We start from the raw sequence: 21,190 nt of genomic DNA, 5'->3' as shown, positions 1-21,190 counted from the left end.
TCCTCACTGTTCCCTTCGTCATCCTACTGTGCAGTACCAGTGATCCCTCAGTTATTTGTTGGAGTCTGTGTCCCCCTTTTGGCCTAAGTGGTTTTCAAAGTCAGGCATCATCTTTATATTTGCACAGTTGAGCGTGGAACCTGGTATATGGATGATTTATTCAATAATTGTTGACTGAAGGTTTGAACAAGATAGAAAAGGATTACTGCCCTTCTAAAAATGTCAGCTTTGTTGTGCAGCATAGCACACACTGCAGTACAGCTAAGAACAACATCTGTTAGATTTTCTCTTTGCAAAGGAGGCAGTGTCACCACAACACAACTGTTCACGTGTGGGTGATCTTCACGTGTGATTCTCGTGCCTGGAGTTTCTTAGGGAAGACTGTGAGATTCCTGGGGTGCCCAGCAGAGATGCAGCAGCCCTTCTCCTGCTGCACGTGACAGTGTCTCAGCCTGAATCTTTCAGGTATGCGTCACCTTCCAGGACCAGAGTGGGAAGAGAGGGGGTGGAGGAAGGGGGTTCCCAATTGGGGAACTATAGTCTGAGCAAGGCACAGGATGGAAGTGAACTTCCATCAAGAGTGTTTGGGAAATATTTTGACAATCTCTTGTATTATATGCAGAAAATAGTGATCGAATAACTACCTCTTTTATTTCCTCCAAAATCTCTGCACGTAGAACTGACTTAGCATCAGATGCTGACATTTTAGGTTCTTATTGGTTCTGAAGTGATGCAACATCATGAAAATTCAACATGTAACTTCAACATTCTCACTCAATTACAATTTAAAATACATGGGAACAGCACTGGGTGTGCCTGATTCATGTGTAAAACACTGGGGGTGTTTTTATTTGCTTATCTGTCTGATAGCTGAAGTTGGAACTGTTCCAGAGTAAGTCTGGGGGCACAATATTTATAGACAGAGGTGAATGGTTACGGGCAGCACAGAAAATGTTCTTGAGATGATCTCAGCTGGGCGGGTGCCCTGTGGAGATGCCGCATGAGCCCAGGCTCAAAGCTGGGGTCACAGGACCCCCAAAGTGGAATTCGTGCTACCTTCATAGTTTTATGGGGTTCGCATAATAGTAGGACATGCAGAAATCTTTGTCACCAGTCAAAGGTCAAGCTGCAGCTTCCTTCCTAGGAACTAACTCAGAGCCTCAGTTCCTAGGAAGGGATGGGTATGATGTATCAGCCTCTCAAAGGGAAGCCATACAGTCGTACGTCACCTTTGAGGTCGAAATTTTAGCTCTTGTGACATTATAATCCTTAGGATGTGTGTGTGTTGGCTTCCAAAGACGTGCTTTGTGATCTGATAATAGAATGTTTCATCCAGGTTGAAGCCTAAACATCATTAATATTACCTTAACCCATAAAATAAATATGATGGTTGTTTCAAGAGGAATCTAGTAAAGGAGCAAAAACTAAAGAGATGTCCTGGTGTCCTCATGTTAGATTGGAAACAGGAAGTTGCTGGCAGAGAGAGATAAGGTCTCAATCTCTTAACCGGGGTGTTGCAGCTTAGACTAGAGGTAATAACTCAAGGGTTTTAGGATCATAACATAGGTTCATTTTTGTCATAGAGTGTAGGTAAGCAAATACAGCCACAGATACATAGCTGGACTTCCGAATTCAAAAACAAGCTAAATTAATGACTGAATAAAGCACGTGAAAGATGTTAGCCTGAGGATCCGCTGTCCTGAGCCGAGTGAGAAGCACACGTGCCCCTGAGCAGTCCTCGGTCAGAAATCGCCGTTACCCCCCAGACAGGCCACAAGTGTCTCGGCATTAGGTCGTGTCTGGTTCCAGACTGGGCCTCTTCTCACAGTGCGGTAAGAAACTTTCTGAAATGTCTAAATTCGAATCTGCATTTAATCACTCAGGCCCAGAGTAGATAAATACACGTCAGTACACAATGACGGTATGCCTGAAAACAACTGTAAACATTTTTAAATAGAGGGAAGCACTGGCATGTTGTAACTAATACGGTTGCTGCAGTCCCTGCGCCTGTAACAGAATACAGTCACCACTAAAGCTGTGATGTGGCTGTGAGGAGAAAGCTGTTTATATTCCCATCAGATACACACCTGGCCTCCTCCTTTAGTGGTCTTTTCTGCTTTTGCTCTTCCACACCCAGGTTCACATCACTTTCTTTGAATTTACAGTCAATCCCTCCATAAAAGGAATGGCAATGGGGAGGTTAGTAGATGAATGAATTGCTCCTGATCACACCCCATACAAATAACCTCACCTCCTCACCTCTTCCACCCTATTTCCTAATATGTTTTCTTATAAATGAAGGAAGGTAAACATGAGAAACTACTGTGATGTAGTCTGTGATTCTCTGGGATCCAATACCTTCCGTGTCTATAATAAGCTTTAAATCAACTAGAGTTTTTCCCCCCTATGCCTGCTGTAGTCTACTTTTAGGAAACATGCAGATGTTAAGAAAATAAATTAATGATTTCCCTTGCCTCATCTGATTATACATTTGGATAAATCTGCAGCAAAAGTATCAACATTCAGGTTCAGGGAATGAAAGGGGTGGAAGGCTTGCTCTTGCCCCATCTGAACGAGAGGAATTTCACAGACCGGGTGCTAGGTTTGTTTATTCGTGCACATTCACAGAGACTGAAACTTCACTAGATTTTTCGACCCAGTGTTTTTGCTCCTGGGGAAAATACACTGGGTGAATTGTGAGAACAGGGTTACTCAGGGACGCAGGAACCACTCTCCACAGATGTTCTTTCAGAAAGCAAAGGAATGTGGCAGCATCCAGCAAAGGCATCCTGCCAGACTTGCCACCGCGGGCAAGTCGCAGGGACTGCTGGCCCCCAGGAGGGAAGGACACTCATTGGACTGTAGTCACCATGCCGTAGCAGAGCAATGCTAGCATAAAGGAGGCCCTCTGTTGCCTCATTTCTCGGTCCCTTGAGACTTTGATGACGTATGTGCTCATGAATTTAAAAAAGGAACACTTTGCTTATTGCTTTGGGGAAATATCAGACTTATAATTAGAATTAAAAGTCACTGCCAGGAGGGAAGAAACAAAATACAATTCGATAATAGACATTTGAAACTACACATTACTTGTCTCATCTCTCTGGAGAGGTCCCTCTAGTTGGCTTAGGGACCTGGAACACTTTTATGGAGAAATATCTGCCTGCTCTGTTCCTTAGAACTCCCAAGAGGGCTGACCTGGACCCTCCATCCTCTATAGGACAGTGTAGGGAGGTGGGTGGTAGGATTACAGAAAGGCTCAGACCCAAGATCTACAAGCCAGCATTGCTTGTACATTGTCCAGGGCTCCTCTGACCTGCATGTATACAAGCAGACCAAGAACCCCAACTAAAGAGTTTTGCCTGACTCAGAACCCCATTCTGAGGGCAACACTAGGTCCTTTCCAGGCCAGAGAGGGGAGGAAGAATTGCTGTTATCAACATGCATGCTCTCTCTTGTGTGAGGCTTATTTTCGATTTGATGGTTCTATAATTTATTTGCAAGGCTAAAACAAATTGATACTATATGCAGCCTCTGAATCTGTACGTTGTTGTCTAAGCTAATTCAGTTTAGATTCTCAAAGTTAATGACATAATTATGTTTTAATTAGCTGAGGCCATAGAAGGATAACGTCAATATCAAATATGAGGAACCCAGGTAAAAATTATAATTTAATTGATTTACTCCAGATCTTAGATTGGTCCTGAACTACTGTAGTCTGAGAAACATTAAACGCCCGGTGAACACGTATTCAGCAGAGTCATGCTCCCAGGCAGGTTAGAAAAGCAAATGCTAGCATGAAGAAATTCCCCAGGAAGAGTCCAGCATTTTCCAGGCGGTCCGTTTTTCTTATTTTCCCTGGGAGGTGAAACTTACACGGCATGGCCTGGTGGTTAAGAGCAGAGCCCCCTGACTCTGAGCTCCTCTCCCAGCCCTGCTGCCTCCAGACTGCTGACCTTGGGAAGGTCTAATCTCATTGTGCCCGTTTTCTCATCCTGTACAAGGGGCTAGTATCAGTACCTGCCCGGCACACAGTAAACGGTCACTGTTGCGACTGTCAGTGGTGGATGCTTCTAGTGACGTGGAGTCTGTAGCCACATCGGTAGGTGTCTGTGTCCTGTTTTGAATGTTCTCCTCTCCCTCCCAACAGGAAAGTGGCAGATGCTCGAGAACGGCCTCCTGAACATCACCAAGGTGTCCTTTTCAGACCGAGGTAAATACACATGTGTTGCTTCTAATGTCTATGGCACTGTGAACAACACGGTGACCCTGCGCGTCATCTTCACCTCTGGGGACATGGGTGTCTACTACATGGTTGTCTGCCTCGTGGCCTTCGCCATCGTCATGGTCCTCAACATCACCCGCCTGTGTATGATGAGCAGCCACCTGAAGAAGACTGAGAAAGCCATCAACGAGTTCTTTAGGACAGAAGGCGCAGAGAAGCTGCAGAAGGCCTTTGAGATTGCCAAGCGGATCCCCATCATCACCTCAGCCAAAACGCTAGAGCTTGCCAAAGTCACCCAGTTCAAAACCATGGAGTTCGCCCGCTACATCGAGGAGCTGGCCAGGAGCGTGCCTCTGCCTCCCCTCATCATGAACTGCAGGACCATCATGGAGGAGATCATGGAGGTGGTCGGGCTGGAGGAGCAGGGGCAGAACTTCGTGCGGCACACCCCAGAGGGCCAGGAGGCCACAGACGGGGATGAGGTGTACACCATCCCAAACTCTCTGAAGAGAAGCGACTCCCCCACCGCCGACTCGGATGCCTCGTCGCTGCACGAACAGCCACAGCAGATTGCCATCAAGGTGTCCGTTCATCCACAGTCCAGAAAAGATCACGTGGACGACCAAGAAGGGGTGCAGTTTGAAGTCAAAGATGAAGAGGAGACAGAACCATCGGCCGAACACTCCCCAGAAACTGCAGAGCCTTCCACAGATGTAACATCCACGGAGCTAACATCCGAAGAGCCCACACCTGTGGAGGCATCTACAGGCAGAGTCCTGCCGCCAGCTCACCTGGAAACCGCAGAGCCGGCAGAAGCGCACGACAGAAACACCTGCATTGTTTATGAAAGCCATGTCTAATATCAACTCCGAAAAGCTATGCATATCAAGAAAATCAGGGGCTGCTCCTCGTAGTCCAGATGTAGTATATGCACTTGCCGCTAAGCCTTACCAGGAGACTCTCATCCCTTAGGTAGGAGTGATGCCATTTTAAAAGGGGAAACACCTGTGTGCAATTCATGTGACTGGACCCTCCCCAGTAGAAAAGGATGCGGGAAACATCAGGGTGCAGAACTGATAACTTTGGACGGAAGGAGTCTGTCCAAGTGATACGAATTTTAGAGACTCTTCTCTGCCAAGTACCTTAATAGGTGATGCCCTTTTGGCAAAGAGTACACTACTGTAAGATAAATTCTGAGTTCAAGCCCTGTCCAATGCACACTGCATTACTTTTCTTTTAAAAAATTATGGGTCTGCTACAATAGCAAATGCACGTATATGGGTTTGTTGCACTTTCTTCTCAGTTTTTACTACTTTCACCGTTCCTTTATAATGGAGTAATTGTTGTTATACTGATACTAATTGCTCTTTCTGGTTTAGTCCTCTTGGTCCTTATTTTCCCCTCGAACATTTACCTCAGAGGCTTTGGTATCAGTCACTAACCAGTACCAGGTCTGATATCTTGTAAGTCACTTGTAATGTTCCAAAGTAGTTATTCCGCTCCTTATTTTGTTACTTCCCAGGCTTGTTTTCATACCTTGATTTTTATTTGTGTTCAGTGAAGCTGCTGTTGTGAAACTGAGAAAAACTTTGCCCAGGCATAGCACTTTAATAGCCAAATAAAATTGTGTTTACCTGTTCAATCAGAGAGCATTTTGGTGAGCTCAACTAAGGTATGGGTGGGGGAGGTTATAAAAGGTTGAATATATCCACAATACTCGTGGCATTTGATGAATTCCGCTGTAGAATACCAGCTACTCGGAGGAGCTTTCAGGGAAGGATATAAATATTATGACAATAGCATAGGAAACTGCACCATCAGATTTCATGCCAAAATTATTTAGTCTCACAAGAAGGCAGTTATATGCAAGGCAGAATGATGTTATAGACAAAGACAAAACTGGTCATTCAAAGGCCAACACCTTGCCTGACTGTGCTAATAAACCAGCTGCCTGGCTTTGGGCAAGTCTGGCTTTCAGTTTTCTTATCTGTCAGATGGGCCACACTAGATGAGCCCTGGGCACCATTTAAAGGGTCTCTTTCTCTCAGAAAACCAAACCCATGTTTTCATCCTTGTGTTTTTTCATGGTCACTTTAAAGATAGTTACTTATATCTCTGGGTTTACCTAACATTGTTTATGCTGCATTACTTACTCAAATAAATTGTGATGATTTTTAAAAATCATAGCATTTTAAGCAAGTTGTGGATCTCCCTCCGCCCCAAATTAATCGTTTAGAGACCACTTCTATGGTTTAGGTCTAACCGTGATAAGAATGAGTGGTGTTCTTTCATTTTCTCTTAGGAGCAGGGAGACAGTGGCCTTGCAGTAGTTATACGGGCCTTGGCCACATCAAGTGATGGGGTCATGACAGTGGAGGTTACATGGACCACAGTGGTCGTGGGGAGAGCAGATGCGGATGTTCTGTCACTCTATGGATAAGTCAGTCCCCTTGGACAGTCCTCTTTCTTATTCTGGGGTTTAATCTTTCTCACCTGCAAAATAGAGGGGCTGAATTATACCTGATGGATCCCAAGATCCCTTCTAGCTCAGATATTCATATTTTATAGAAAGTTTGGACTGTCTCATGTTGGCCCCCATTGCAAGAGACAAGCAATATTAGGAGCAAAAATGGGTACATGAGGTCGGGTGCTTTTGCCGTCCAAACTTTGCAGCAAATACATCTAGCTCTATAGCTGAGGGCAGAGGGTTTGGCTTTAGGAATGGCTTTGGCAGGCTTATTTTTGTTCATAGATAACTGATGTGGAAGGCATTCTACAAGACATGGAGTTTGATTAGACATCTCTTGGTCAGGAATGAACTGTTCGAATCATGGGAGGTCACAAAAAGAAATTAGTAGTGAGCAATTAAGAGATGACATGATTCCTGATTCGGCTCTCTTGACTAGGATTTTATGTATCTGGGTTGCAGAACAATTTTATCTCCAACTCTTAGAATATAAACATTTCCACTTGTTATGGAGGTAACAAATTCTTACCATGGATCTGTACACCCCAAACAACAGAAACTGAAGCTCATGCTGTGGCATTATGTGAGCTTCTCAATGTATTCAGTTTTCATTCCACCCAAACTCATGTGCACCTTCCACATGAAAATTACAGAGGATGGCATCTATTTAATTTAGACATTGATTTGGAATGAAAGGTTTAAAGTGGGTGAATTTTTTATGAATTAGGAGCAGAAATGTGTGACTAAAGAATGTTTCCATTTTGCTTTTAGCTTCTTTAGACTGGGAAGATTATATAGATTTTTCAGAACTTCCCCCCTCTTTAAAGTATCAAAAGACTCTTGATACAATAATAGCCAACCTAAAGGAATATTGGCTTACAGTGGAGATCTCTCCTTCCAGAATCTCTACACTCTTCCTATCCATCCTCTAGCTTCTTTACGAAATAAGAAAGTTTCTCCTGCTAGAATATGAAATGGAGGAGACCTTGTGACTTTCAGCTGATGTTTAAAGATATTACAGCTTCATAAAATTCATAGACATATGGATGTGTGTATGCAGACTCACTTGGGTGGTTTTAAAAGCTTAACACTAAATCCCAAGCCATGTTCTTTGAGTCATATGTAGTCATTGTCAAAATCAGTTTCTGGTTTCTGAGTCATCTGGTTATATCTCTAGCAACTTTTTTATCTAGAAATTCTGAAAATGATTCAGATACATGTGCATATTTAATTCACTTAGTCTAAAAATTTGGATGGTATTTATTCTAAGTAAAAAAAACAATTTTATACTGAAAATCTATGTAATTTATAGTGGTTTTGTTTGATATATTATATTTTCATATTTTACGGCACATCTACTTTTCTCATCTTTTTGTATATCATACTTGGTAAAAAGAAATACTAATACTTGACTAAAATCTCTAGGAACTAAATGTGCTACCTAATGTATCGAAATCACTCTAAAAATATATGAATGTTCTCAACCATCCCAAGCATTATTGTGTCCTGTCTTTACATCAAGAATGGTTTGTCTCAGATGCTTTAGGAGCATTCCTTTTATCAAAACTAAGGCTAGGAGGCCTGCCATCCCACACAATGGATTCTGCAATCTCTTTCCTTTTTCTTTTTTTATTGTTTGCTTCATTTTTAATTGTCTGTGTTATTTAAGCTTCCCTTTAAAGAGCAAGTGTTATGTAAGAAAACAACCTGGTGGAAAGACTGAACTATGGCTCTGTAAATTATTTAATGGACTGAGAACCCGTTTTAAATTCAGTGCTTGGATTGTTATTTATTAGTGATCTAAGACCTGCTCACTTTGTCGGCACTTGAAGCAAATGTGAGGCCCAACGAATATTTGCATGTTTTGTGCAGGTGCACTGTCAACGTGGTGCAGCCAACACAAGTCAAGTTAACTGTGGAAATACCAGTCTCAGCCACTGGAGAAACGGTTTTACAAAGGCAAATCAGACACCTTCTGTTTACAAATGGAAATGGTGTCATCACAGTGCTGAACCTCTGAAATGGCAGCCTCCACTGTTCTGTTAATGGGGGACTTCCTCTGAGTATTTCATTTGCTAAGACAATGGAGGGTGGAACTTGTCTTTCAGATACTCTATTTTATACTCAGCACAGTTCAGCTCCCATCCTGTACCTATCTTCACAAGTCCTTTTGGCAGGACCTTAAGATCATTGGTCTGTTTCTATTTTTACTTTTTAAACTAATTTATTATATTCTTTAAATACCTACCAAATCTCAGTGTGTATTCCCACACATATTTCAAGCACCTAATATCTTCAAGATATTAGTCATATTTATACTCATCCATTCATTTAAAAATTCTTCAGTAGATAACAAAGAGCTCATTTTCCTAATGACTTTCTTAGGGTTTGTACAGTAATTAATCAGGTTTGGGTTAAATAAACCAGTGATGGAGGAAATAAAATAAAACAGAATTGCTAATTATGTTTTCCAGAGGACTGTTATACAAGAAAATATCATATGAGGCTAGTAACAATCTTTGAGGTTCTATAAAGATATCATTTTAAGGAGGCCAATATGTAGAATACTGCAATCAAAATTGAAGCTTTTAGAGACTATAAGAATAGAAAACACATAGTTCTAACAATATTTTGACATAAATTATTTTTATTTAACCAGTAACCAAAGCCTTCAAGTTATCTCTCAGACTCCACAGAGCTGTCTACAGTGATTTAGGGTCAAAGAAGATGCTTGTATGTATGTTTGGTTTGCTGTATATCTAGTTCTGGATAGCCCTTGTTACAATGGGAAAACAAGATAGAAAAAAATTTACCTGAGCATAAATGTCAAAGCAGTGATTATGTGAATTCTAAATGTTCACTTTTTAAAAATAATTTAAACATGGCAACAGATGACTACTATTTAAGTCAATGTTATAGGAGAAAAACATGTGATCCCTCCTGTGTTTCGATTGCTGCATTAATCAAGGGTGTGCACAGGTGTGCGGAATGTGTGCCACGTCCCACCCAGAGGGCACGTCACTGTTGCCTGATTTCTTCTTTCCAATGATATGAAACTAGCAGTCAGTTCTTTTCCCTATCTGTTGCACCTGAAGCATATCTTGGGAAAAGAAGGAAAAATAAAATAATTTTTATGTAAAACTACAAGCTTTCTCCAAATTCAGAAAACTAACTCTGTCTTGATAAACTTTATAGCAACTTCCTTTTCTCTATATAAATAATTTTTGACATATTACAGCAAACTTAATGATGAGAATCCGAAAATATCAGGAGGCTCACATACCCAGAACTTCCCACGGGAGTAGGCATGAGTAATAGATATGCCCCAAAACGCCAAGACAATACCAAATCCAGGCCAAATCTAAGATCAAACTAAGAACATAAGTTTCTTAGACAATCAGTAACCTTCAAAAGCTGAATTCCTCTCAGGTAAAGATGTGGGGTGTGTAAGAAAAACAAGAAAGGAGACTACCAAATGGGAAAAGTAAAGCACATGAAAAGGGCAGAAAGTCAGTATTTTACTGTAGACTAAAGAGGCAAAAAAACGTAGTGAGTTATCCAATAAACCATGCATATAACTAACTATTCATAGGTTCTCTCAAAAGAAGGGTCTAAGAGAATTATGCTAACGTTCATGAAAAGTATTAATGATTGTGTCCTCATAAAAGAGAAAATAGGAAAGTTTTGTCCTAATCAGGTAATTTTGACCGCTGTATATTTTCAGACCCAGAACAAACAGTTACTAAATTATTCCTGCAGGGTTTAGAATGCCATGTTCTTCATGGGTCTTAATCAAAGGAGCTAGGTAAGGCTTAATGTTAATCAGTGATTTTTAAAGGACTGAGTCACAAAGTAGGAGGTTATCAGGTTTACCTATCTTTTCTACACCGTACCTCACAGGTAGTAGTTCAGCTCTGCTTGAAAATTCCTGATAAGTAGGAACCTCACTACCTCATGCAGCAGCGTATTCTGTTGTTGACAGGTTTTAAATTCTGAGTCAAGAAATCTCAAAAATAGTACCACACTGGTCCTTGAGCTATCTGGAACTGAAAGCATGAGTTAAAATTGTCTTTTTACTGTCAAAACTAAAATCTTAAATGTATTCATATAAAAGAGAGGATTGCAAAAATTGGGCATGCCTCTAATACTACATTAATTACATGCCACGTGACGCTCACCCTTTTGCTTGCGTGGTTTCTGCCAACTGATGTTAGAGGCAGAAGTCAGGTGCTTCCCCTCCCCGACTCACAGCCCCTGAGATGCCCCAAGGCTATACAGCTCATTCAATGAAGGACAGTTCCACAGGTCCAAACAAAAAGGGAACAACCAGCAGATCAGTTGCCTCAATAGATTACGGTTTTGAAGAACCATTAGAATCGACCTACTGAAAGAAGTGTGTATATATATATATGTGTGTGTGTGTGTGTGTTAAGTAGAATATTGAGGTTTTTAAAAGAGCAATTAATGAAACCAGCACCAATTGCATTTGTGGAAAATGAAGACTCCAAGGGTAAAATAAGAAATTTACTAAGATACTAATACCTAACAAGTATTAAATAAGCTAAATATGAATGAAGATTGATAGAGCAATATGAATTTTCAAAAAAAATTCTCACTACCAGTGGAGTGGATTTTCTTTTAATTGACTCATGCTCTAAAGTTCGTTATCGACTAGGAATCCCAGTGAATCAAATGCACAGATGTCTAACAATATCAGAGGATTTTTTTAGTGTAAATGCTGTACAGCATCTATTTCCTGAAAATGTTCATGAGTCAGTGAAGCTGATGCACATTAAAGACCTTTAAAGTGACCAGTGCCTCTGGTTTTAATTGATTATCATGTATGCAGGTACTGTGCACTTCTTCCACCTAGGCATCTGGTGGGTTAAGAAAATTCCTAATTCTAACCATCATGCTTTTCACATGCAGTGGGGAGAAAATGACAGGTCTGAAGAAAAATAAAGCTCTGTACCAGCTGTGCAACTTGCCTTCATTGTCAATGATGTTTCCTATTCTCTTCCCACCTGGCATTCCCTCAACTATCTGGCAAGTAGACCAAGTTATCATGCGTGAGCTAAAATGCTTGATTACACAATAGATTCTATGGGAAAACTGAGCTAGCGTAGTAGACACTTTATCAGTTTAATATAAAAGAGGTAAATTTCAGCGTTGGTGGTGGTTAAAATTATTTCAAAACTGAAACATTAGACCCAGCTGGTGGATTGAGCGCCAGCCTACAAACCAAAAGGTCACTGGTTCACTTCCTGGTCAGGGCACATGCCTGAAATGCAGGCCAGACCTATGGTTGGGGGTATGCTAGGGGCAACTATGTTTCTATGTTTCTCTCTCCCACTCTTTCTCCCTCCCTTCCCCTCTCTCTAATAAGTAAAACAAAACAAAACAAAAAACGCTAAATCAATTACTAACTTATTTAAAAAACTGAAACATTATAAAAACTATGACTTGGCATCATATTTGTAGAAATGTCTTCATCTAAAGAAGAAATTTGAAAATATTAAGACCTCAGAAATTGCAGAAAATTTAAATACATTTTATTTATAAAGAAAAAAATGATAGTGGATGTGGGGAATCTGAGATCATCACATTTTTTTAATGTGTAGAATATAATTTTCCTATTTTTCTCATTGCAGTAATTATTGAGATACATTAATATTTTTTAAAAACCCTGCTGAATGCTGAAAAGTAACAAATTTAACCCCAAATTTAAATAAGTATTCTTTATCATATTATCTACTTTATATTAAGTTCTCATTCATACTGATTGAGGTGATTGAGTTAAATTATATTTTACTGTCTGTGAATCTTTTGAAATTGGTAATTGCTGTTTCATTCAAGTTCATTAACTCCATTAAACATTTTACTCAGTTCGAATCAATGAGAGATTTACAGTATGATTATAAACAGACTGTTGGATGATCTATAAATGTTTTTATCTGTAGCTAAAAAACAGAAGCCTTGTGCTCTAACACAAGGGTAAGACATGGTGGTTATACTGTACTATGCTCACAAACAGACTGAATATTTGTGTTCACCCAAAATTTATTATATGTTGAAATCCTAATCCTTAATGTGATTGTATCAGGAGGTGGGGTGATTAAGTCACGAAGGAGGAGCCCTTTTTAAAAAGATCCCACAGAGCTCCCTGGCCCCTTCTGCCGTATGAGGACACAGCAAGAAGACAGCATTCCATGAGCCAGGAAGCCAGCCCTCACCACACACCAAATTGTTCAACTTCTTCATCTTGGACTTCCCAGCTTCCAGAACATTAAGAAATAAACCCTTGTTGTTAAGCCAACTCAGTCTATGGTGTTTTTGTCAAAGCAACCCAACTGGACTAAGAGAGGGTGTGTCATGGAAAATGGCACGGGGACATGTCAAACATGCACCTTGTTTTTTCCAAGTCCCTACATGTGGATTTGGATTGCCTTTTAAAACATTTTCCTTAAGAGATTTTTTAAATGCCTCAATATACCTAAAAATACCTAAACATAAAACTGACTCTTGTGAGTCCTCAGAATGTGTATGGTAGGCTGAACCTTAACTACTTATCTGTGGATATGTATGTTTGCTAATATGCATGTACGGATTTCATCATTCTAAATACTCTGACCCTAGAATAGAAAACACATTTTTTAGATTTTATTTTTTATTTTGAGATAATTGTAGATTTGCTTGCAGTTGTAAGAAATAGTGCAGACCTTTCTCAATTCCCCTGGACCCTTTACTCAATTCCCCTCAATGGAAATATGTTGCAAAACTATAGCCCACTATCACGATCAGGGTATCAACATGGATACAATTTCCCAGTCTGAATCAGATTTCCCCAGTCTAATATGTAGTCATTTGTGTGTGTGTCTATTTTATTCTACACAGTCTTATCATGTGTAGGTTTGTGTATCCACTACCATGGTCAAGATACAACTCCAGCATCGCAAATCTTCCCGAGTCGCTCCTTTTAAGCACACCTACCCACCTCCTACCTGAGAACACTTGGTTTTAAATCAGTAAACTCCCCTTACACAGGTGTAGTTTGTCTGGAATCAATTATAATAATAAGCTTGTTTTCCATAGAAATATGCTCAAATTTATCAGTTTCTTGATGTCTGATTTCCTGTTGCTTTAGAAGGACTTACACAATGAAGACCAATGGTTTCTGAAACATAAAGGAAGGACAGCCACACATTTGAAACCCTAGAAAAGTAAGGGATCGGAGGCAGCAAGAGGCCATAACGTTCTTGGTGGAAGAAGTCTTGGACACTGAATTCACACTCGTAGCCAACAGATGCAGAGCATAAAACACAGGTGTTTTCTATATGCCTGTAAAAGTCTCAAGGAAAGAGGAAGCACTCCCAGCAGCATCTCACCACCCCTCATGAAGTTCCAAAACTAAGGGCACAGAGTGGCAGGAAATCTTGAGTAAAGGCTCCAACAATCTCAGTAACGCTGATGATCTTGTTAACCTGACATTCTTTTCCCTTAAGAAGACAGGACCTGGAATTAAGTGCCCAGCACCTAGGCCATAATGAGATATCTATCATTTCTGATGTTATATTACACAAGCATTAAAGCTCTAATGCCAGTTAGCATCTCCAGTATTAAAATTAAGACAACCAGCCACAGTGTTGAGGGAAAAAAGAGCCTCTACTCAATTCAAGGGGAGGTGCAGGAGGCTGATTCCTGAGCAGGGTCACTTGAGGAGTCTTGAAAGATCCTCAGTCAAAACCACAGCAGTGCCACCAAGAAAGATTCATTCTTTCAGAGTAACAATTGTCTCTCATTATGCAAATGCCCTAGACTTGTAATCACAATTAGCTTTTGTCAGGTATTATTAATTCGTAGTATGAATGGGTTTAATCCTATGACTACCTAACAACCAGTGGAAATCTGATCAGCTAGGGGCACAGGAGTGTTAAGAGGGATGTTGACTCCGAGGAGACCCAGGGGAGGGCAGGCCTGGGTGCAGGTGCAGAGCAGCCGGGAAGCTCCTGCCTGTGGACCCTTGGAAGCATAGGAGGAGTTGCCTAAGGGAAGTCCTAGAAAACTAAAAATAACTTCTACTTCCTACTGTAACCCAGACCCAGCCATGCTGAGGTATCAGTGAATTTTTAAAATAGAGCAAATGGAATATGTGTTAGCTTATGTGACTCAATCGTAAAATTACAAAAATTAATACTCATTATCTAATATCTAGACAAGAAACCCCTTCAGTTTTGTCCTTCTTGTCTCCTCAGTGACAAACCTCAATGTCTAATGCAGATTGGTCTAAGATAATCAGAAATGTTCTGTTATAAAAATCAAGTTATTAAATCATTTCTAAAAAAATTATTCCCAGTGATAGTAGAGGGCATACTTTCAGCTAAATAGCAACATCAAAGCATCTTTCAAATACTTGTATATTTTGAGTATGATACACTAATTAGGATACTTGATCTCCATCAAGTTCAAATGTTTTTCATAATCGTCACATAAGTATCATTGTTGTTCCGTATTTTCACTCAAAACTGAGGATTAAAGCGCAAGATCTACACCATATCTAACGCTGATGTTCAGTTTTATTCTATACTGTTTGCTTTGTTTTCTCTGTATATGCTGTATTTCAGTCTTACAAAATTGTTATAGTTGTTTATCAATAGTGGGATGTAACATTTCCTGTCATTTTTTAAAAACAATCAGTATTTAGACAAAGCCAGGTAAACCCATAAACATTTTCTTTGGTTTTCCTTCAACAATACACACACTTCTTCCCTGACAGACAGGCGGTTTCGCCTAATAAGTGAGCCCCATGTTCTAAAAACAAACAAGGACTCCCCCCAAGACTGTAATAGACTCCCCAGCTCCGAGACTGTGAGCTCTGCACAGACAGGAGTCTTATCGGTAGCCCCACAGTGCTTCCCGTGGAACATTAAAGATCACTGGCCTTTAGTAAATGTTAATTGAATGAAAAGAAATATGTACTCAGGCTAATTAGGATTTATTGGAATTGGGTTAAATGCCTTCAATCATAGGGCCCAGTGAAGGGTAAAAAGTACATTTTGAAGAGTCTCTTTGAACCTGAAACCATACTTGTACAGTGTTCCCCATTCTGAGGGTGATTTTTCTGGGTGGATTTCTTTTTTCAAGAATAAAATATAAATTTCTTTCCATGTTCTTTTTGTTTGCACTTTAACCTAATTGTTGAAAGGGCTGATTAAGTCTTTTGTCCACTCTTGTTGTGTCACAGTGGGACACCTGTCTACAATCAGAAATCTCCAGTGAGTTTAAGGGACAGGAATCGTGACAGTGAATTTGCTTCCGGGCCATTATGAGTCATGTTCTCTGCAGACACTCAACAGTCACTGGAAGACAGCAGGATCCAACCACACCCTGCAGTGCAGATGTTGGCAGGGGCAGTCAAGGCCTCTCCTTCAGAGGTTAACACATTAACTGTCCAGATTGTCCTGGCTTTGTTCTAGGTGTCTTTTACCGCAAAAGAAACAAAACAAGATTCCCGTAAAAAATAGGAATAGAAAATCTGGTTCCTGGGGTCTGTGCTATCTTCTCCTTAAATTTTTACCAAAGCAGAGTGGCTCCACTGGAAAATTAATCTGCAAACGGTTGATGACTTCAAATTGTCCTTTCCTAAATGATAAGGTGTTAATCTCCCTGATTTGCTTGCCTGGCACATCTCACGAAATAGGAACAGGAAAATGTGGCTCATTCAGTGAGGGAATTATTTCAAGACTGAGAAGGGGTCGGCTATAACTGGCACGGCATACCAACTTAAGGCTGCGTGGACTTCGACATCCTGAGCCTGTGCATTCTGGTGTCGCCCACCTGCATTTTTCTTTACACAGCCAGTGCCTGTGCTTGTGGAGGGCTACCCACCATTCACACCATTCAAGGCACGATGGACTTCTACAGCTAACTGGGGTGTCATTTTCTCAAGGAGTCACCATTTTCTCCCCACCTCCTCAGAGAAATCCAGTTTCACCTGCTTTTTATTCCTCTCCACCTTGGTCTTGTTATGGGACAAAGTGGACTGGTTATTTGGCTCTGGCTTCAGCCCCCAGTGGGTAATGAAAACCTTTGTTCTCCTCCTTCCTTGAAGTTAGCCACGTGCTTCACAAGTAGGCTAGGGCTCAAATTTACACAGGCAACTACTGAATATGCCCCAGGAGATATTGGCTTTTTTACTGGTTCTCATATTTCTGCTGTAATTATATCTCATTCCCTCCAGCCATTCTTTGTCACCACATGTGCCCACCAACACATAAAAATGCCTAAACATTAAGTGCTTTTAATGGTGTGGGTTAGTTTTTTTCCTCATACTTTCCAATGACTCTTGAGAGATAAGCCTGCACATTTCCTTAATTCAGTCTCTCTTTCCAAACCTCATGACTGAGCAGGCCTAATTTATCTCTACTAGCCTGATCCTTCTTACTGTTCTGATCCCTGGACCTCACAGACTCATTCTCATTCTCCCCCTCTTGAGCCTACCCTCCACTGGCCTGCACATGGACGTGGAACCACCATCAGAATGTTACCACCATTGTTCACCCTTGTTCTCAGGGACACTGAACAAATTTGTCTTAGAGGCCTCAAGCTACTGACCCCGAACTGCTTCCCTATGTAATAAACTGCTTACGTCACATGTGCCCTACTTCCTACACTGTACCTACATGTGTGTTCATGTGTGTACATGCACACACTCACATACACACAATGCAGCTCTCCAAGGCTACCAGAGCCAGACAAGGAAGCAGAAGAATGCTAACAAGATTGTGAGCCACTCTGAGGATTCTCAGAAACTGTAACTGGATCAAGAGGATGGGTCTCATAATGGCGGAATCGCATCACCATAGACACACACACACGATCTTACAACAACAGTGGGATTAATATCTGCAACCATGAAAGTCAACCTATTCCCTCTCATGGCCTCCAGGACACCCCAGCAAACAGAAACACAATCAGCCAAATCAGCCGGTTCTTTGTCTCGGTCCTTATACTATCCTCCCATCCTATCTAGAAGCAGTAGCCAGGGTGGAATTCATAGCCAGGTTTTAAACATTTCTCCTAGAGTCCCTTTGCAGCCTCTCAGCCACACCCCTGCTTGGCCTACTGCAATAACTGCTGCCACCGAATCTGAGAAGGGTCTTGGATCCCAGGGCTCTCCACTGACCTGGCCTCAGGCCACGTGGCTCCGGCTCAGCTGCTGCCTTCTCATGTAACGTCAGCCCTACCCAATCTCACTGTAAATCCTCTTTTCCAGCATTTGCAGTCACGAGAGGCTGGACTCTTAAGTAATTTTTAACTACATGGTAGAAATCCTTTTCAACCCTTTTTGTAAATCACTTCTCTCCTTTTATTTGCTGTGTTTTTTTGAGCTCCACTTGACCTCTTTATCACCACCTGATAAAGGAACTGTTAGATCCAGACAGGGATCAAAATTGGGAGCAGTTGGTTTTTCCTTTTGTGAGAATATTTTGCAATAAAATCTTGTTATTGCTTAACGCTCGAATTTAATTTTACCAATTATCAGTAGCTTACTTTTTAATCTGTCCTTATACTGAGTTGGAACTAATCCTACTGTGGTACAGAATTACATTATCTTCTTACCCAATAAGTAATAAGTTCATGGAAATGAATAGGGCATATTTACCATGCATTTGTCCTAATTTAATAACCTCTGGATCTAATTCTATTTTACACTGTGTACTAAATTTAAGCTAAACAACAGAGGAAAATTAAGAGCAAGAGAATGTGGAGAAAAATCTTCATTATTTCTCAGACTTCCCACGGGCGTGGGCACGTGTTGCCTTTTTTTTTCCCGCAGACCAGCTGATCAGGGGCTCCTGAGGTTCAACAGGATCTTCCTCGTGTTAACTGGAAACTAGAACTAGGTGACTGTACATCTCATCAGGATACCTGCAAGTGACCGCACCACACTAACCTTGGTAAGGAGAGAAGTCTGCCCAGGGAGTAAATAGGCATTTGTGCCTTTCGCCTTGATACTGATGCATACAATTTCTTTTTTTTTTTTTTAGATTTTATTTATTTATTTATTTTTAGAGGGGAAGGAGAGAGGGAGAGAAACATCAATGTATGGTTGCCTTTTGTGCATCCCCTGCTGGTAGTTAGCCTGCAAGGAACCAGTTTGCAACCCAGGCATGTGCCCTGACTGGGAATAGAACCACGATCGTCTGGTTCGCAGGCCCAAGCTCAATCCACTGAGCTATGCCAGCAAGGGCTGCATACAATTTCTTGACTCACTGAAAAGTAGTGGGTTTTTTTTTTCTGTAAAGTAAAACATTCTTTTGTAAAGTTCAAATAATAATATTCAGATGAAATACCAAAAAGTCTACAAATTTGTAGAATAATCCTGAAGTATATATGTTACAGCGAATCCTCACTTAAAATTTTCAATAGACTCCGTGGCTTTAGGCAAAATGTCACATTACAAAACCAATTTTACCATATGTTAATTGATAGAAACAAGATTTAGTTCCTACACCATCCAGTCAATATTATAATAAAACAATGGTGAATGAAGTGATGTTATTCAAGGACCTGCTGTATTTAAACTCTATCAAATGAAGAATATCTTTGAGATAGAAAACCAAAGGATGTATACTGTTCTGTAGTTAATAAGATTCTGAATTCATCACCCCTTACATTTTAATTAAAATATAATAAGTTTTGGGGCAGGAAAAAGGGAAATTATTTGGTTCAGCCAGTCAGTCACTGACCACATGAGGAACTCCTTAAGGGGTAATGAATTCAAAAATTTACTACAGAACTTTATAAATACCTTACTTTTCTATCTCAAAGATATTCTCAATTTTAAAGACTTTGAATACATCATGTCCTTGAATGATGATAAGCTTTGGACACACAAAACTGGATTCAGTAGAAAGTCTGTCACTCTTTAGTAATTCAGCTTTATTTACTGGGTGTTTCTCACAGTCAAGGAAATATTAGGCTTCAGGAACACAAAAGGAACAAGACCTGGTTCCTGCCTTCAAGAACTTTACCTTTTTAGGAAGTACATACTATATGTAGTAAATAACTATAATATTAGTAGATGGTTAAAAACTAATAAATGCTTCACTGATGGATAAAATCCTAGTAAAATCCAGAGGAGGAATAGCATACTTGTTGACTTGAAAAAATCAGAACTTTGTGAAGAAAACGATAATATCAGATAGTCCATGAAAAGGAGTATTTGAACAGATGAGACTCAATGTGAGATAAAAGGCTGATGCAATAAAGAGTAAAAGCAGGACCTTCCACTGGACTGCCACGGAGAATACAAGGCAGCAATGGGGAGAAGGTCAGGAGGTTGGCTGGAGCCAGCTCTTGGGACCTTGAATGCCAGCTCAGGCTTTACCCTTGAGCAACATGGACTCACAGAAGAGAGAGTGAGCACAACAGCTCCATGCTTTAGAAAGATCAATGGAGGGAACTGGGGCTCTGTGTAGAGCAGTCAGAAGGCTTTGAACAATGGTCTGCCCTAGGTTACAGGCAGTAAAGCTAGAGCATATGGAAGGGATGTCAGAGATATTTCCAAGATGGCATCATCAGGGACTTAGCAACACACACTTTCTGGAGCAGGAGAGTAGGAGGAACCAAAAATAAAATGGAGATTTTAAGCCTCAATGACTAAGAGAATTATAATGTCATCAGCAGAAATAGAAAGAAGAACATAAAGAAAATAGGACATTCAGAACAATTACCATTATTAGTGTAATTTTTTAAAGTTCTTTTTAGCTCCTTAAGATTGATATAATATCTCTGTATATATTCATGTAATTTGACAGAAATGTTTCCTTTCATTATATTTGGGATTATTAAAAATCTTCTTGTCCTTGAACTTCCTCACATAGAAGGCCTTTATGAGCCTGCTATGATATCAGAATATGAAATGACATTTTGTATATTGAAAATAAAATGCACATAACACTGAAATTTCTAGTGCTTAAAATATAGTCAATGATTTGTCATCTGTTGGAGATAGGCTCATCATATTTGATATCTTGGCCTAGTCACTACTAGAGAGTCTTGCTGTTATTCGAAAGTTCCCAAACCAATGAAGAGTAGGTAATTATAAAGACATGTTGCATGAACAGCTAGAAATGAAATGGCCTAGTTAGGATGCTTTTGGCTACCAGTAGAAGAAAACCCAACTCAAAATGCATTAAGCAACATTAGAGCTTTTGCTCACTTAATAAGAAGTCTGGAGGGGGTGAGTTTCCCAGACTGATTAGATAATTAGCATAACTAAGGACTAGGGTTTTCTGCAGCCCTCAACAATGACATTTTCTCCTTGGTCCTTCAACTGGGTTCCCTAACGGTCTCCAGGCAGCAAAAGCAATGGCAGGCATTGTCTCTTCATGCTTGCCAGTTGGGACAAGAAAACACAAAAGGGCTATTTCTTCTTCTTTTCATTTGTTTGTTTATTTGCTTTTTTAAGTGTTAAGGATAGGGAAAGTACTTTC

General features: G+C 40.4%; 1 protein-coding gene across 2 annotated transcripts in view; it reads left to right on the top strand.

The window, feature by feature from the left end:
• The window catches only part of MFAP3L (microfibril associated protein 3 like), a 42,019-nt gene extending 30,230 nt beyond the window's left edge, over positions 1-11,789 (top strand). The window contains exon 3 of one of the 2 annotated variants that reach the window (XM_037060420.1): positions 4,151-11,789. In XM_037060420.1, coding sequence (XP_036916315.1) covers positions 4,151-5,085 — 935 coding nt within the window. In that variant the 3' untranslated portion in view covers positions 5,086-11,789. The remainder of the gene's footprint in view (positions 1-4,150) is intronic. The other variant, XM_037060419.1, reaches the window with a different exon arrangement.
• The last annotated feature ends 9,401 nt before the right edge of the window (positions 11,790-21,190 follow it).

The sequence above is a fragment of the Sturnira hondurensis genome, unplaced genomic scaffold (genome assembly GCF_014824575.4).
Source record: "Sturnira hondurensis isolate 20B ecotype Veracruz unplaced genomic scaffold, ASM1482457v3 Scaffold0011875, whole genome shotgun sequence".
NCBI classification, from domain to species: Eukaryota; Metazoa; Chordata; class Mammalia; order Chiroptera; family Phyllostomidae; genus Sturnira; species Sturnira hondurensis.
Note: the sequence above shows the minus strand (reverse complement) of the source record. Positions and strands in the feature narration are given on the sequence as shown.